Source organism: Pimephales promelas, chromosome 21, assembly GCF_988280905.1.
Source record: "Pimephales promelas chromosome 21, fPimPro1.hap1.1, whole genome shotgun sequence".
NCBI classification, from domain to species: domain Eukaryota; kingdom Metazoa; phylum Chordata; class Actinopteri; order Cypriniformes; family Leuciscidae; genus Pimephales; species Pimephales promelas.
The window spans coordinates 17,686,331-17,704,978 of NC_142789.1; the positions used below are offsets into that span (position 1 = coordinate 17,686,331).

At 37.0% G+C, this 18,648-nt stretch overlaps 1 protein-coding gene across 2 annotated transcripts in view; it reads right to left on the bottom strand.

Moving 5' to 3' along the window:
* Window positions 1-2,704: 2,704 nt before the first annotated feature.
* The window catches only part of fmoda (fibromodulin a), a 96,742-nt gene continuing 80,798 nt past the window's right edge, over window positions 2,705-18,648 (bottom strand). Inside the window, exons 1-3 of one of the 2 annotated variants that reach the window (XM_039673744.2) lie at window positions 7,104-7,404; window positions 5,009-5,917; window positions 2,705-3,050 (exon numbers count right to left, since the gene is read on the bottom strand). In XM_039673744.2, the coding sequence (XP_039529678.2) occupies window positions 2,899-3,050; window positions 5,009-5,891 (1,035 nt within the window). In that variant the 5' untranslated portion in view covers window positions 5,892-5,917; window positions 7,104-7,404 and the 3' untranslated portion in view covers window positions 2,705-2,898. Of the gene's footprint in view, window positions 3,051-5,008; window positions 5,918-7,103; window positions 7,405-18,648 lie in introns of those variants that run through there. The other variant, XM_039673745.2, reaches the window with a different exon arrangement.

Sequence of the window (18,648 nt, forward strand, 5' to 3'; positions counted from 1 at the left end):
CCCTGATACACTACTTACTCCTTCAGAAAGGGAGCTTCACAGTCGTCCTGTCATAACCATGAACGTCAACTGTTCATGATTCAACATGAAGGTTTAGATATGTATGACATAATCATATTTATTCACCAAGATCACTTCCATGAAGTTTGTTAGTAAGCATTTAGGCAAGGCTGAGCTATTCAGGGAAGCAAGATTGGCTTTATTAATATAAATTATGATTTGGTATACAGAGCAATACACAGTAAAAAATGATATGATCTATAAGTTGATGTTTTTATATTGCTTTAACTCATCAAAATATGAAAGCAATTTTCCCCCAAATGTATAAGTTATAATATGATTTGATGTGGTTTTACAGACAACTACACACTAAAAAAATTATATGATCAATAAGTTATAATGTTTTTATATTGCGTTAACTCGTCAAAATATGAAAGCAATTTTCCCCCAAAAAATTATAAGTTATACAAGATTCAAAATTATGATTTGGTGTGGTTTTACAGAGCAATACACAGTAAAAAAAAAAAAAAAAAAAACATTATATGATCAATAAGTTATGATGTTTTTATATTGCTTTAACTCATCAAAATATGAAAGCAATTTTCCTCCAAAAAAATTATACACGATTCAACGATTTTTTTAAAGTCAGTTCAATGTGGTTTACGTTGAAATTACTAAAATATCCAAGTTGATTTTACTTTAAAAATTTAAGACTTCAACTTGTGTTCCATAGAAGTAAACTTTGTGTTTGATCATTATGTTTTGATTGTGTGCCAATCCTTACATTTAGAAGAAAACGTTTCATAAACCACAAGAAAAGATTCTGGGAATTAAATGAATCCACTTCCCTGTTTTCTTTTCTTTTTTTTTTTTTCAAAGCATGTTAAAGTGCAGATTCCAAAAGCGTTATTGACATTCCACAGACCCTCAATCACTGGACACTGAGGGATGGAGAGAGCAAACATAAGATCTTTGTATCAAGCCTGAAAAGACAGCACAACCCTGAAATAATCAGGCAACTTATTAACTCAACACCCTCAACACTCACCACCTGTATTTAAGCCTTATAACCCACTGTCATTTTGTTAAGCATCAGATTATGGTTTGCTGATTAGTGAGCCATTTGTGAGATAGGTAATGTGTTGTCTGCCGCAGCATGATGTTATTACCCAAAAGTGTTCAGACTGTCATTAAAGTGCTTATCATATAGTTACAGTTAAAAAAAACCCACCTTCCTTAAAGACATGTGCCTGTTTCAGAGGAAACATGTTATCATATTCTAAGAGTTCAAATAAAGTCACTGGAATGAGAGTGAGCACCTAAAAAAGTGCTTGTGGTCAAAAGGGCATTTTAGTATTACAAATCAGTTCCTTTGACAAATGTGCTGTAATTTCAAGTGTTCATGGAGCTGTTCAAGGTAATCACTTTTTTTTGTTTAGTTTACTATCTCTAGCAAGTCATTCATTGTCAAAGATAGACAGTGCTGAATTTCCAATGTGCAGTGACTTTGATAAAAAGAAAGAAAGCTATAATCTAAATATAGGATATTTTGTGGTTTTGGGATTATGGGAGTATAAATATAACAGTACAAATGAAGACTGTGACTGTGAGTCACCTGGATACGTCACAATCGAACTGGTGTGGGATTGCATATTCCCTATTACACACTATGATGTCATTGTCACAAACACATGGTGACTTAAACAAAACAACATTGTTAAGCTCACAATGTTCTCAAATATTTGTAATGTGACAATAATTACCAATGACCTGCAGGCTATAACATATGACTTGCAAATTGAATTACATTAATATGTGACTAATTCATGGCATAAAGCACAAATGCCACAGTTTGTCTTTGAAGGTTACTTTCTTGATTCTGGCCTAAATGTTCTGCGGGCAGGAATACTCAATTAACATTTCAAAGATGTGTCAATATAATTAAGATTAATAGCAATAAATTGATATTTAGAAATGAATAAGAAAAAAATCTAACAAATGAATGTTGAATTTGAATGGTGTCTTAAGGGTAAAGTGTGTTATAGTCTATGACATCAGTATCAGACGAAGTAAATTAGCTGTTTAGATATTAAGATATGAAAGTTGGTACAGAAAACTAGTGAAATATGATTTGTTTGCAAATGTATTAAACTCAGATCAAAGCATTTAAAACATCATGATACGTTTTATTGAACCACACGAAAGGTCTGAAAGCATTTTAAACACCAGGACCTCAGTCATTTTTTTTTTTAAATTCACATGCAATACATTTGCTCTTAAAAAAACAATTCAAAGTTTTTGTCTTTCCTCTTAGAGATGTGAATATTGGAGAGATTACTGATTTAAAAGGTTTTTCTTTTCTTATGATGATATCATATCAGATAACACAATAACAAGTCAGATCGATGTAGTCAAGTGAGATGTTTCTGTTCTCAGATCTGTTCTTCTGTCTCATGTGTAGAATAAATACTCACAGCATTGTTCAAACTCCTCCCTGAAGAGACATGAATCCAGGTTGCACAAACCTAAAGTAAATCAAATGTCCATCAAGCAAAATAGCAAACTGTAATGTTGATTTTAGCACTGCCAATAGTGTCATCTAACCAACAGAAAGCATATTAGAATGGCAAAGTGGCTTTTGATTGGCTTCACATACCTTTACAAAGGATCTCCATTTCCTATCTAAATCTCTCAATTTCCCTTCACCCCCCCCCCCCCCCCATTTCTCTATTTGTACCTCTCTAAAGTCCACAGGAAATTATATTTCTCTGATACAACATCCCAAGGCACTCTAACCTTCCCTACTATAAAAATGTACATCAATGCGATGTTATGCCACTTTGAGATAATAATGTTGGAGGGGAAACAAAAGAGCCCCCTGCTGATTGGTCCATGCCATTACACAGCGATATCAGAGGCCAGACGAAGGCACAGGGCAGCTTCAGGGGGCATTTCTCCAGGACTGATCTCATTTCCTTCCAGCCTTAAGACTTTCAGCTTGGAGAAGTTCATAACATCCACCACACTGCAGAAACTGCCCAATGAGAACTCTGAAACGAAAGAAAAACACTCAAGTTTTATATACAATTTCAACATTTCTGTCAGTGGAACAGTCATTGGATGAAAATTAATAAGACTGTTACACTGTTACATGGCAAGCAATAATTGTCTTAATCAGTATATTTTTTTATTAAATCAAAATCTAGTCTTAAAAATATCTAACATCCTCAAAGCATTACTTACTTATTTATTGTATTTTTTTTTATTTATTCATAAGATTTCTCTAAAAACACACACAAAAAAAAAACATTTAAAAGTCAATACGTGAAAATGACTAAAACCGCTGTATTCTGCTGCCAGGCCAATAGATGGCGATGAAACACTATAGACTATTTAACAATATTATTGATCTGTGTTGTACTACTTTCATGTTATCACTGTGAAGCTGCTTTGATACAATCTGTATTGTGAAAAGCGCTATATAAATAAATGTGACTTGACTTGACTTGACTAAACACGTAATACGCATGTGCATGATGTCATCGTCATCAGACCGTTTTTTAAAACTTTTCGTTTTCAGGCACCCAAAATGTCGTTGTCGTGTAAACATACGGTCAAAACGCTTCAAAAGTTTTACGCTTTTAGTTAAAAACGGTGTAAACAACCCCCTCTATAGTTTTCATTGTCTGATTTGTTAGCCCGGGAAAACCCAGACAACTTCCGACAAATTTAGATTTGCTCTGAAAGTTAGTCTGGCTCATTCAAACCCATTTCCAGTCCGCAGAAATCGAGGCACCAATCAGAAACGTTGGGGCGAGCTTTACGCGATGACGACAGCGCTGGGATTTTGAAGCAGATTTTGTAGCCTACATTACAAAGATGGACGCCGCCGTCGAATATCACTCGCTCGAATTAGCTATCGCGTCTGTTTTTAAGCGATTTGAACGTTTCCTTTTTGTTAAAAACCGAGCAAACAACAACACTCGGAGATTTTCTCCGCCGGCCGCCGCCTCTGCAAACGTCATCTCCTTCATCGCTCAGGGGTGCGTTTCCCGAAAGCATCGTTAGCCAACTATAGTCGCAAGTTCCGTCGTTATCAGCATAGTTCAACGATTCGGTGTTTCCCGAAACCATCGTTCCAACGAACATTCGCAAACAGCATCGCAAAGTTGGGTGGTTTGAACGACAGCTCTCGACCTGTGGTTATAAGCATCGTTTCTATATTGCAACACAGGCTACTGTTTTGTCTGAGTTCTAGTCATCTATTGTCATGGTTTCTAATTAGTCCTCACCTGTTCCCTGTTCTGTTCATCTTCATCCTCTGTGTATTTAAGGGTGCGTTTCAATCACTTCCATTAGTTAGGTAGTCAGGGCACTAATCAGGGATTATAAGGGCTGTTTCAATTACAAAATCCTTTCAGAGCACTGGAACGTTCGCTCCCTAAAAACCGCCACAATGCACTGCAGAGACCAGAAATTACCTCACATTTCTGAAGTCCAGAACTTGAAGTCCACACATTACGTAGTGAACATATCTAGTTAATATTTATAATTAATATTCAACTGAAATGTTGCAAGGATATGTAACAGAACAATGTGTTTAAATGGCATAAAAAATAATATAAAAAATATATAGGTCCTGCCTGTTGTTGATTAAAACCAGCGGTAATGGTCTACGACATTGCATGTAGTCATGTCGCCGGAAATTGAGTAATCACTGTCCCAATGTGTAGTGAACCAGGGTCCGAACCAGGGTCCTTACCAGTGCCCGGATTTTATTCATGAGCTTGTGAGCTGATTGAGACGCACCCTAAGATTTCTGTCTTCCTCAGTTCTTGTCAAGAGGGTCTTTTGTTAATGTTAAATGGAGTGTAGTGTTTTACTTCCCAGAGTTTATTATAAAATGATCTCACGCATCGTCTTTGGATTATCCATACAAGCCACTCCTGACAAAAGGTTAGTCCAGTAATAAAATATGTAATTCTAACAAATAAGGCTTTGACCTCACCTTTGATCTGATTGGCCTGAAGATAGAGATGTTGCAGACTGGTACTAACAACAGGAATGCTCTCCAACTTGTTGAAGGACAAATCCAGCTCCACCAAACCGCTGTTGTTAAAGGTGTTTTGGGGGATGCCTTTGTTTGTGAGCTCATTGTGAGAAATACGGAAATACTGCAGGTTGGTGAACTGGCTGAGGAAGTTCACTGGAACTGTTTCGATAGAGTTGGACTCTAGGTAGAGCTGGTGGAGCATCGCAGGAAGACCATTTGGAACCTTCTTGAGCTGGTTACTGCTCACATCCAGCAGAGTTAACGACTTCAGACCTTTCAGGCCACCATCAATATCCTGTAGGCCATTGTTATTGAGCAAAAGTGTGGTCAAATTCTCCATGCCCTCAAAAGCGTTGGGGGACAACTTGGCAATTTTATTGTGATTAAGACGAAGGTCACATAGTGAGTGAGGTAAGTTGGACGGCACCTCGGTTAGGTTGTTGCTGTTCAGGTACAGGCGATCCAAGTTCGCCAGTTTAGCAAACGCTTGCTTGCCCACTGAGTTAATATGGTTCTCTTGCAACATAACCCACACAAGGTTAGTGGCATTTCCAAAAGCATTATCTGGAACAGAGGTGATCTGATTGTGCTGTAGATACACATACTTCATACGGGATGGAATGTAGGGCATTTGTTTAATGTTGCGGTTGTCGCAGTACATGGCACTTGGGAAGGTTGGAGGACAGTCACACTCCTCGGGACATTCTCCCCCGGTGTTGTCGGCCTGCAGAGAGCCGTAACCAAGGCTGTGCAGAGAAGCAAGCCATAGGAAGGGATCTCTGTCATGAGCAAACGTGAACTTCAGGAGTCCCAACAGCAAGAGAGTGACTAGCCGCATTGTCACAGAAACAAGAGACTCGACAGCTGCAGAGAGAAAGAACATTTTACTATTTGTAGGATTCTTTAAAATGATTCCAATTGCTGGCAACCCCGTTGTGAAACCATCCTGAGATGGATTGCTGGTCTTTGCTGGTTTAAGCTAGTCCAGCTGCCCAGATAAGCTGGTAGTCAGCTGGTTTATCTGGGTGCTCAGCTGATAAAAAAAAAAATGTTATAGCTGGTTTTTCAGCATGTAGTCTGGCTAGTTTAGAAGGGGTTTGGGACATTGCCTGATCAGCTTAACCAGCAAATAGACCAGATTAGCCATAAACAGCTGAATACCAGTATGGACTGGATTAGAGACCAGTGTAAAACAGCTAAGACCATCTTAGACTGATTTAAACAGGGTGACTAGCTTGGCTGCCGTATTGTCTAGCTGACAAGTGCCGAAAATTCATCTGAAACTAAAAAAAAGCCTGATTAGGCTTGATGACCAAAACCCCTATAAAAGTTGAAAATTTGTTCTTTAAAACGGTTTTGCAGCAGGGATCAAAAAAGAAAATGTGGTCACACTCTAGATTAGGGAACAATTATCACTATTAACTTTGAATTTTGCCTCAATAAACTCTTAATTTTATTTATTACTATTAATTTTAATTGTATTAATAATTAACAAGGTAGTTGTTAAGTTTAGTTACTGGGTAGGACTAATGGATGTAGAATATGGTCATGCAGAATAAAGCAATAATATGTGCTTTATAAGCGATTATAAACAGCCAATATCCTTAAAACCTTAAATAAACGTTTGAAACCTTAACTAAAGTGTTATCAAGAATGTAGATAAAAAGAAGATGCAGAAATGATTGCACCTCAGACAAAAATGGTTCATTGTGCACAATAAACCGGAAGAATAGTGGCTATACTATACAAAATGTGACAAAATAGTGCAGTCAGTAGTGAAGGGGGAAAAATGAAAAACCATGAGAACAAAAACAAACATTTAAACCATTCAACCATTTAAATTCCGCAAAGAACACGCTCAAGAACAAACAACAACACACAACCTGAATTCAGCTACTGTGAGAGTATTCCACTCAGTACAAAATCCGAAGAGGAACATTTCAACAAGTATCCATTGATGCAGAGATGCAAAATAAGGCAAGAAGAAAAAAAGCTAAATAAGTCAATCTTGCACTAACATGTTGGCAGTCGCAAACAGCATCACACCTACCTGATCAACAAAGGCAATGCCTTCTCTTTGTCTCACTGTGAGTCCCTGCAGCAATATGGAGTGGCTTTGGCAAAGATTGCAAATACCCCAAGCTTTTTTGCCTCCACCCTCCGAAGCCCCCTCTCAAACCCTGTCCAATTACGGAAGACTTGCCTTTCTCCATCCCAAGTCAATTTTGTTTTCACCAGTTTTGAATGGCTGGTCTCGATCACTCCCAGCTGTAGAACATCTGCTTCTGCATACATCAAGCTTTTCTCATTAAGGAGAATGCGGCCCTCAAGGCGAGACTGACCAAACTATCAACAGTGCATGAGGGAGCTGTATACAACTCTGCAGACTCTTTCTGACTCTGAGCCGCCCAAGAGGCACAACATACATTTTCACTTTAGATTCAAAAAAAGAAACACACTCATCACATTTTCCTCTGATGCAGACTTACTAAATCAAGCTATTTACCAGATAAGGACAGTGCGGCCAATATTAAAAATTCATCTGCCATTCAATCTCCTGTATGTTTCCTATCTTTTTGTGTTTCATATCTCCAGGCACACATCATGAGGAATGTCAGGTCCTCCATCTCCTGAGAGGCCTCTCTTTTTGGGGTCTTTGATGGCTGGTTGCAGCCAGCTGGTTTTTGGTAAGTAAGCAGATCTGTGGCGGGCTGGACGTGCTGTGTCTGGACTCAAGACTGCAAGACACAAAGCCAGAGAGCTTTAGACCTGAATATACCATCACAACCACAGGTCTTTAGGGATACTGCATTTTTTATTACTGTTTAAAGGGATGGTGAATGTGAAAAACCATAGGTGTGGAAAGGTAGTGGGAATTGTAAATGTTTTGGGTAATTCTCGTATGCATAATGTACCAATGAGTCAAAACATTTTCAAAATCATTGCCAATCTTCCAAATGCAGTTTTAAAGTTACTGGAGTAAGTGGTTGTATCTTAATTTTGTGTAATACTAATAAGAGATGATTTTAATAGTTTATTTTACAGTTACACATCTTGCATGTACTAAAAGTACTATAGAACTGTAATTATGCATAATTACAGGCCTAAATCAAACCCTAACCCTAAGAATATAATAAGTACATGTTGTTAATTAAAATTACTCAGTACTTATTGGTATAATTGTACGGTAACAAGGGCACCTTAAAATAAAGTCTAACCAGTGATTATTACTAAATTCATCATTGCATTAAATATGTAAAAAATAAATGACATTCTTAGTGTCCATAAAATCAATCAGCAGTGGAATTTCACCTTTTTTCAAAGGCTATAGAAGTAATTATAAAATTACAGGGGTTGGACAATGAAACTGAAACACTGGCCAATGTTGGAGGTTTCACATCTATATGCATGGCGGCCAATCTTCAGAGTGAAGCACGGGTGGATCAGTGATGGTTTGAGCTCCAATATCATGACAATCCTGATTGTATTTGATGGACACGACACTGCCGAGGACTACCAAACCCTTCTGGAGGATCATGAGCACCTGATGCTCAAACCGTGTATCAGCATGATCATGCACCAACACACACAGCAAGACTTGTGACAGAAGGGTTTGATGAAGATGAAAGTGACGTTGAACATCTCCCATGGTCTGACAGTCACCAGATCTGAATATTATTGAGGTGTTTTGGAGGAGCGAGTCCACCAGCATCATATAGTGACCTGGACACTGTTCTGGAAGAGGAACGGCTCATAATCCCTCTGGTCACTGTGAAGGACTTCTATCTGTCAATTGGTGGTGTATTTGGATGCAAAATGAGGCCCTCACCATTCTAACAAATTATTGTGTAGTAAAACCAGGTGTTTCAGTTTTTTTGTCCAACCCCTGTACATAGACTTGAGTACATTATAATGTCAAAAACAAATTCCTTAAAAAAACACTATTTGCATTTAATCTGATTTTAAACTATAATACATTATCTAATTGCAATGAACATGCAAGTACCTAAAACATTACATTCAGTTCACACTTAGTAGTATTTGTCTAATTAGTTATTGAGAACAATATTATTGATCTGCCTGCATTGACACCATTGTATGAAAACTGAACTGAGCTGGACGATGACATCACTGATTTCTCCAGAGCTGCTGTATAGATAAATGGATTAAACGAATAACTAATGATCTCTAAAATGGACATGATTTTACACTGAACTTACTTAAACTGGACAATGACTTTCTTCTGCTGTACAGCCAAAACAAACTCTGTCGCATTAATTTCCTGTTATCACAGTAAAGCTGCTTTGAAACAAATTTGTATTTTAAAAAGGGCAACATAAATACAGGTGACTTGACTATTATTTCTCTAATAAGTGTTCTTTTTTACAAGGATGTCAAGTCTAGTTCAGTGAATAGCTCGCTGATACTTACTAAACAAACCTAAGTTAAGCAAATCACCTATAAAAACAAATTTAGCTAGCCCGTTGTAGCATGAATGTGACAGCAAATCTAGGAATCTATACAATGAAACAGCATGGGATTCTTCACCCCCTAGTATCCCTTCAGTCTAAACATTATTTGGATGCATGATTGCACGTACATATGATTCAATCACTCTAGCCCTGTAAACTATTATTCTTACTTTAGCAGCACGTATAGCCTCACTGTTTCTAAAAAGCCTCAGGTCCAGAATGAAAAGAGTCTGATCCCAGAGGGAGGTGAACTCAGCATCAGGAAACACTTTACATTCCTGCCATCCCTGTCCCTGCTCCTGCTGATCTCTCTCCAGCCGTGACTTAGCCTCTTTGAACTTTAGGCTGATATGTGATTTGTGTTTCAGCACACAGAGGTCAGACTACAGAGGTGACCTGAATCTCTCTGAGACGTGCTTTCTTACAATATCTTGAGTGATGATCTCTGTGTGTACGTAAATGAAGGCTGAAACTATGGTCACACTTCAGTTTGGGAAACACATATTCACAATTAACTGTGACTTTTGGCACAATAAACTCCAAACATACTGCTTATTAATAATTAGAGATGTAGTTGTTAATTGGGTAGAATTAAGGGATGTAGAATATGCTCATGAAGAATAAATAAAGTGCTGTTTAAGTATAAACACAGTCAATATGCTAGTAATATGCAAGCTAATAAGCAACTAGTTTAAAGGTGCAATGTGTAAACATTTTGAGTGTCTATTAGCAGAATTGCAATATGACATCTATAACTATGTTTTCAATGGTGTATAAAGAACTTACTTAGTAAACCGTGATGTTTTTATTACCTTAGAATGAGACATATCTACTTGACCCTAACCCTACCCCACACCTAAACCTACCCATAACGGAAGCGTCATCTAACTGACGCTAAAGGGTGCCATGTGCGTCGGATTTAGACGTATGGTCAAAAGCGTAATTTAGATGAGATTTAGATGCCCTAGGATGAGAATGCGTTGCAATACCTGCTCTCTCCATCACCCTTTCTTTTTCTCTCAGTCTCCTCATCTTGCCCTGTCTCTTCCCCTCCTAAAGCTTTTTTTTAATTTACTTAAGGCTACAAACTCTATTATATTAATTCTCAATATGTACACATTCATTATTAATCTTGTGCCTAACATAATGAAAACGGCTTTGTTAATGTGTCTCTTCTCCCCTCACAATGACAGTAAACTAATTATTAGGCTACATTTCATGAGTTACATGGGCCTATTTTCAGTTCAAAATGGTTTATTAGACAAAAGTTTAATAGTTCGTATATATAACTCAAAGTATTGCTGGAAAAATGCAAAATGGATGGAATCTTTAAAAAAAATAAATAAATAAATACTCGACGGGTCGGATTAGTAGTTTACCCACCCCCGCTCTATGTACAGTATGGCATTGGCAACACATTAGTTTAGGGTCCAATTCTCACTATTAACTAGTTTTTTTATCAACATGTATATTATAGGATATTGGCTGTTTTTTTTAGTACTTATAAAGCATATTGTACATGCCTTAACTAAACGACTACCTTACTAACTATTAATAAGAAGTAATTAAGAGTTTATTAAGGCAAAAGACGTAATTAATAGTAATAGTAAATAGTAAACAGTTTCAACGTCAAACAAAAAGGAAATAGTTGAAATCTGTTACTTTCAAAACAAATCAACCCCTGCTGGGACATAAAAGTTCCTTCATTTGTTTCATATTTTGATAAATGTATTATTCTAGTAGCTAGAATTTAGCAGATAATAAAATTAACATGCCAAAGTACACTTTAGTAAACCTTCGGCGTACTCTAGAATTGGTCAAACCGCTATCGAACTCACAATTCATTATTAATTTCTCACAATTAAAAAAAATATCATTCTGATGTCCTTTGTGTAGTGAAGTGATGTGTGGTTTGAGATATAGCGCCCTCTAGGCATCAGTTTAGGGAAAAGCATGCGATTCTGGACCCAACACATGAGTCATATGCGCAGGCAGATGATCTCAATAGGAAAATATAGCTGCGAGCAGCGATGAAGGGCCCAAGCCGGTGGCACCGCAACCCCGGTTCCTTAGTTACCTAAAAGCACCAGGGTGGCCATGCCACTGGCTTTGGCCCTTCATCGCGGATCACAGCTATATATATATATATATATATATATATATATATATATATATATACTGTATATATATATATATATATATATATATATACTGTATATATACATATATATATGAAGCCGGTGGCACCGCCACCCTGGTGCCTTTAGGTTTATTGTGCACGACATGCAAAATGTAACCCTGCTTTGACTGATGCAAGCTCTACAGCACAGTTTATAGTAAGAAAGAATATAGTAAGAAAGAAAAGTAAGCTGTTACTCAGATGGTTTGGGAAACAAACATTCATCATGTCGCATTGGTTTTAGTTACTTGTCCTCGAACAGAGCCCTAATCTGTTTATATTTCAGTTACACATTCTACATTGATTAAAAAAGAAAAATCAAATGTGTTTTTAATTCATACAGAAATAAAATATTTATAATTCAGCTGAGAATAAAGTTAGTTCAAATTTTAAGAAAAACAAATATATGATCTGAAATATAGCACATTCATTTTTAAATTCATTCAGGTTCAATTACCAAAAATACAATCTTAATTTAATTTAAAACAAATAATAAATCTAAAATATATGGGTTATATGCATATTGTGTAAAAAAAGAAAAAAAAAAGAAAGAAAGATATGAAGAGTTCAGATGCAAAAGCCTCTAAGTGCCATTTGAAATTTTCTTCTAGAATGATCATTTTTATCAAGCTTGTATATTTAAGTTCAGTGATTTCACTTAAATGGCAATGATGATTACCTATTAATTGTTATTTAAGTGAAATTACTGAACTTAAATATACAAGTTTGATAAAAAATCATCATTAAAGAAGAACATTTCAAATGGCATTTAGAGGCTTTTGCATCTGAACTCTTCATAAAAACACAAGGCCTTAAACTTTAACAAGGATGCAACTCTTATCACTACAACAAACATAGTCACACACACAAGTCAAGTCACTTACATTTTAGATGCAATATTGACTTTTTAGATGCAATATTGACTTTTTTTCTGTTTCAGCAGAGAAAATAGTTAAACAAAGATCACAGCGACCCATCGCGCATCTCAAAGCAATGTGTTTTCTCATTACTGAATGATTCAGCATTTTGAATCCATGACTCGTTCATTAAGACGGTCATCTGGCGACACCTTATGGTGATTTAGGGTTATGTTTAAAAGTATCGTTCTTTACAGCGATTTTTAATTGACTCCTGTTAAACCAATCTCGTAACATTATTGTGTAACCGATTTAATTTGATCAGCCTTACCTAGGGTAACAGCCCTATAGTGTCTTATTATTCTAAATTATTGAATTTATTGATCAAATTTACTAATGAAAAATGAAGCATACATTTATTAAGACTAGGCTGCCCTGCAGATATTAGGCTACAATATGGAGATTTAAATATATCATTTATCAAATAATCTGTTTATTTTTAGGTTACACATTACATTGTTTAAAAAATAAAAATCAAATGTGACCCGCTCTGGCGAAATGAGTCGGAAGTTGCAACCTTCCATTTTAAGATATGGGCCGATTATGTGGAAAAACCATGAAATAACAAAAAAAAAATTATATATTTTTTTTTGCTAATTTCAAAGAACAGACATTCAAAAATAATCTCACAGGGTTTCGTAGTCGAGATAATTGAGTAAAGGTATTTAAATAACGATTAAAGTTGTCAAAGCTTTAAATTCGCTGAAATAAACATTGCTCTTCTCAACTCCCCTCGTCACCTCTGAGCATTTCCCGGGTATCCCCTGAAACGTTGAACTCACTGGAGGCTTCTAACCTAAACTGCGTGAGTATATTTATCTGCAAGAAGAATATAGCCTATGTAAGGCTGTAACGATCGCGACACTCAGATCCACGAACCTGTGTCGCGGTGTGAGAAGACAGAATCACGACACCGACACGTCCCTTCAACTCCCGAAGTTATCCTTCACGTCCAGACCCAATGCTAGCTACAACATCTTTAAATTACTATTAGTATTATTTGAAGTTAACATTAGCCTATAAAATACGTAGACTTACACCACAAAACTTAAATTATTACTATTTTTTTTTAAATTGGGCAATTTCAGCATCCAATTCCCAGATAATTAAATATTTTAATAAATTGGCCTATGTGAACCACACTGCACAAACCAAAAGTAATACTCACCGGATGAAGAAGGGTTGACTCTCTCCAGAACATAAAATCTTTATTTTATTTTCCGTGTTCGCATTTATGAGGAAAAACAATCCGAACGTGACCGTTCTCTGGAAGCAGCACTAAAACTTTCACATAGCTTAAACATGCAAGCACAAAGCCTTTCTTTAAAGTAAATTTCGTTTTAAAATAATTATCTTAATTTAAATCAATGTTTCATCAACCAATTACTAGGATTTAATAATAAGAAATAAATTGCAGACAATAGGCTAGGCCTAATCACGACGCGGCTACGCGCGGCACGTGAACTGAAGCTTGTCTCATGAACCGAAAGTCAGCGTATAAGGTATCCTCACAGACATATATATTGAAATGTCTACTTTTAAACACAACCATTCAAAATGAAAGAAAACAGACTGCTCTCTGCTTATGTGGGCTAATCCGTATGAAAACTGAATTTCTCTCTGACTCCTCTTTAATCTTTCTGATTTTGAACATTTTTGTAAAAGTGACTTTTTAATTATTTATTTCAAAAAAATTAAAAATAAGTTGAGTTTCAGCCTCGTTAAATTGCATTTATATGTTAATCTATTTGGTCAAATTAAGCTATATAAAATAAATAGTTTATCCCTTAAAATGCTATGGATTTTGAAAGATATCAAAAAAAAAAAAAAAACGGGCAAAAAAACTTTAAAAGCGATTTTCTTAGGTTTTCAATTGGAAAAAAAGGGCAGACGACCAGAATTCAAATCTGTATATCGTTACAACCATTCAAGGTATGACCAAGGTATCATTTGAAAGCTTACAGTGTCCTCTTTCCATTAATATCAAAATCTCAATTTTTAAATTTGGGTCACTGTGACTAATTTTGCTGGATCAGTTCGGTCACAAATGTGTTTTTTATTGTAGTATTATTTTATACAGAAATACATTATAATTATATATAATATACAAAATATAACCGTGGGCGCGATTAAACAGTGTTACAATAAAACTCAACATTGTGTTTTTTAAAAATAAATTCAAATAATAAAAATCCAGAAATTGCGCTAATTTTAAAATTAAACTAAAACTCATGGCTGCACAAGCATTCATAACTGTGCGCGCCAACAGCGAGGAACCAGCAGAACAGAGTGAACGTTCATTCTGTTTAGTTCAATCCTACTTAATAGGAATTTATTTAAAATGCTCGCTCTACTCCACAACATTAATGTCTTGTGCGGATATCTGTATTTTGACTTTCGGTTTTAAGTAAGCGATTTAAAAGTTCCCGAGTCCCAGCGGAGTCACACGTTGATTAACCGGTGGGAATATACACAATAGGCCTACCTGATATTGAACACAAGAGGGCAGTATAGCACTACGTATGACTCAGATTATTTTTTCTTCTTCTGAATTTTAAAACCTTTCTGGCTGTTTTTGAACGTAAACATAATTCTTAAATGAAAAAAGGGAAAAACTGGTTTAATTATAATATTTGTATAATTTAATTTAGAAACAAATGATGTATAATTACATTTTTAGAAGATATGAGGCTTTTAGTGTTTACTGTTTACTTTTTTGACATTACTTTAATCTTTTGCCAAAGTTGCACATGCCTACTGGCTAATAAATGTGATGTATCTGTCGAGCTATCTGTATCTATCTGTTTCAAGCAATTTCAAGCATGCTAAGAGTCCCAAAAGTATCAAAAAAGAATGTTAAAGTTTGATTTGTTGCCACAGCAACAGTATCAAAGATATCAAGAATCCATTCACAGGTCTACATCTGCTGTATTTTTACATTATACAGATGAAGTTTGAAGCAAATCGGTTAAAAATAAGAGAGTGATATCAAAGCAGTTTGAAAGTGACACACTTCCTGCTGCCAGTTGGTGGCGCTATAACTCTGACTCACAATAGTCACATCCATGTGATCGTCCTCTTACAGCGAACACACTGCTGAAGTTTCATCAAGATCAGTTAATCTATGCTGAAGTTATAACACACTTCCTGTTTCACGTTTCTCGCCATAATTTTGTTTCCTCGCCACGGCCAAACCGTTCGAGATATCAAAAATCCCCTCGCAAACTTTCATCCTCAATGCCTTGACTTCATGCTGACCGAGTTTCGTGCCGTGTGTTTGAATTCTCTAGGAGGAGTATTGCACATTCCATTGCGAGCGTTTTACAAACAAACCTCAATAGCCGACTTCCTGTTTGGCTGGGGTAAAAAGTAAGAGCGTGAGGTATAGATGAAACGATGAGATCAACATGTGTACCGAGTTTCATATTATTACATGCAAGCGTGTTTGATTTATGGACCAAGTGTTCGGACCCCGTTCCAGGGGGCGCTGTCTAGCCCCCCTGCCACACCCAGGTACCATCTTCAGCCCGGCTCTGATGGCTGTGGGATCTGACCTGTGTGCAAAGTTTCAAGAGTTTTCAAACCCGTTAAGGGCCCCAAAAGCCGCTAAGAGTCTCAAAATCATAAAAAAAAAGAATTTTAAAGTTTGATGCGTTGCCACGGCAACAGTATCAAAGATATCAAGAATCCATTCACAGGTCTTCTTCTGCTATGTATTTACATTATACAGATTAAGTTTGAAGCACATCGGGTAAAAATAAAAGGGTGAGTTCAAAGCATTTTGAAAGTGACACACTTCCTGCTACCAGTTGGTGGCGCTATAACTCTGACTCACAATAGTCACATCCATGTGATCGTCCTCTTACAGCGAACATACTGCTGAAGTTTCATCAAGATCAGTTAATGTATGCTGAAGTTATAACACACTTCCTGTTTCACGTTTCTCGCCATAATTTCGTTTCCTCGCCATGGCCAAACCGTTCGAGATATCAAAAATCCCCTCGCAAACTTTCATCGTCAATGCCTTGACTTCATGCTGACCGAGTTTCGTGCCGTGTGTTTGAATTCTCTAGGAGTAGTACTTCAAAATCCATTGCGAGTGTTTTATGAACAACCCTAAGTAACCGACTTCCTGTTGGGCTGGGGTAAAAAGTAATAGTTTGAGGTATATATGAACGATGAGATCTATATGTGCACCGAGTTTCATATTATTACATGCAAGCGTGTTTGAGTTATGGACCAAGTTTTCGGACCCCGTTCCAGGGGGCGCTGTCTAGCCCCCCTGCCACGCCCGGGTACCATCTTCAGCCCGGCCCTGATGGCCGCGGGTTCTGACCCGTGTGCTAAGTTTCAAGAGTTTTTGAGCATGTTAAGGGCCCCAAAAGTGCCCGAATAGTCGTATAAATAATAATAATAATAATAATAAATATAGCTGCGAGCAGCGATGGCGGGCCCAAGCCGGAGGCACCGCAACCCCGGTTCCTTTAGTTACCTAAAGGCACCCGGGTGGCGGTGCCGAAGGCTTTGGCCCTTTCATGATTAAATGTTAAAACGGCTTGCCATACTCTGTCATTTCGACTAGTCACAATTATGTTACAGATATCTTAAATGATAATACAAACTATCCAAAGTGTAACGACTAGACAGAAAGACGTTGTTGATATCTACAATGTTAATTCCGGACAGGCAAACTTAGCTTTTAAATGTTAAAAGGGCTTGCCATACAGGGACGTAGGCTCAGAGAGAGGCTCACCATATTCAGACCAAAATATCTGACTTCCTCTTGGTCCGAGCTAATGACTATGTATTAGAAAGTTGTACGGCTTGAGAAGTACAATGTATATACCGATTTTTGTAACTGTAGATAAAACTAACAACCAATGTAGTAGCACTTCTCTTTTTTGATTGGCTGATGCGTAGCAGGGTCGACTGCTGAACTCCAGGCGAGACGCGCTTGATTCTCACGTGAGAGCGGCGCGGCCAGAGAAATTGCATATATTAAATATATTATTAATAGTTTTTCCGCATGAGAAATACAATGTGTGACGGGAGTGTGAGACAAAAGACTGAAACGAGTGACTGTCATGCTCAATGCGTGACACACTATAAAAAAATATTTCACACTGACTCCACATTTAGGGGGGCCACAAGGGGGTCCAAGCTTGTTGTCGCAGGGGCACTGGCCCCCCCAGGCCCCCGCCTAGAACCGCCACTGCTCACACACACACACACACACACACACTTTCTCTCTCTCTCAAGAAGCAAAAACATGACTGCTAAAGGTTGTATCAGCGATGGCGGGGTAACATCACTTAACATCACGAGTGATATTCCCTTAGGCCACGCCCCCTTGTCTCCCCAAAGTATTATAAGCAATCATGCGCATCCCGTGTGCAGAATGATGCACTTGAAGCAACACCAAGTCACAGCACGCAACGCTTCACATTGAAAAGAACATAGCGAAGGGATGGTATCTATAATCTATGCTTAGTAGGGCTGCACGATTTGGGAAAATGTCATATTGCCATTATTGAGCCAATATTGCAATTGCGATTTGCGACTCCGATATAATAAAATGGTTTCATGAGTCCAACTTGCTTGGTTCTAAAGTAAAATGCACACACAGATTAATGTTTATTTCTCAACTCAAACTAAAAATAACAACAACAATAAATGATTGATAACACCTATAATGATCAATAAACCATCAACCAAACCAACATTACAGTGATTCCATCAATTGAAAGCCATCAACTTTTTAAAAAATTATTAGGCTTAAAAAAAATATATAACAGCTTTTAAATTAAGTGAACTTCAAACAATCCCCACATAAACCCATAATAAAAAACATATTTACCTGTGCCCTTCCTGTCTTAACAGGTACAGAAATTGAATAAAGTTATCAAACAGTCTGCGCTGCCTGAATCATAAATTATATATATAATAATCCTTATTAAAGCTACAAAAGTTCTTTACTCAAGATCAGTGAGTAATTTTCTAATTTCCCTTTGTTCTTTTAACTTTACT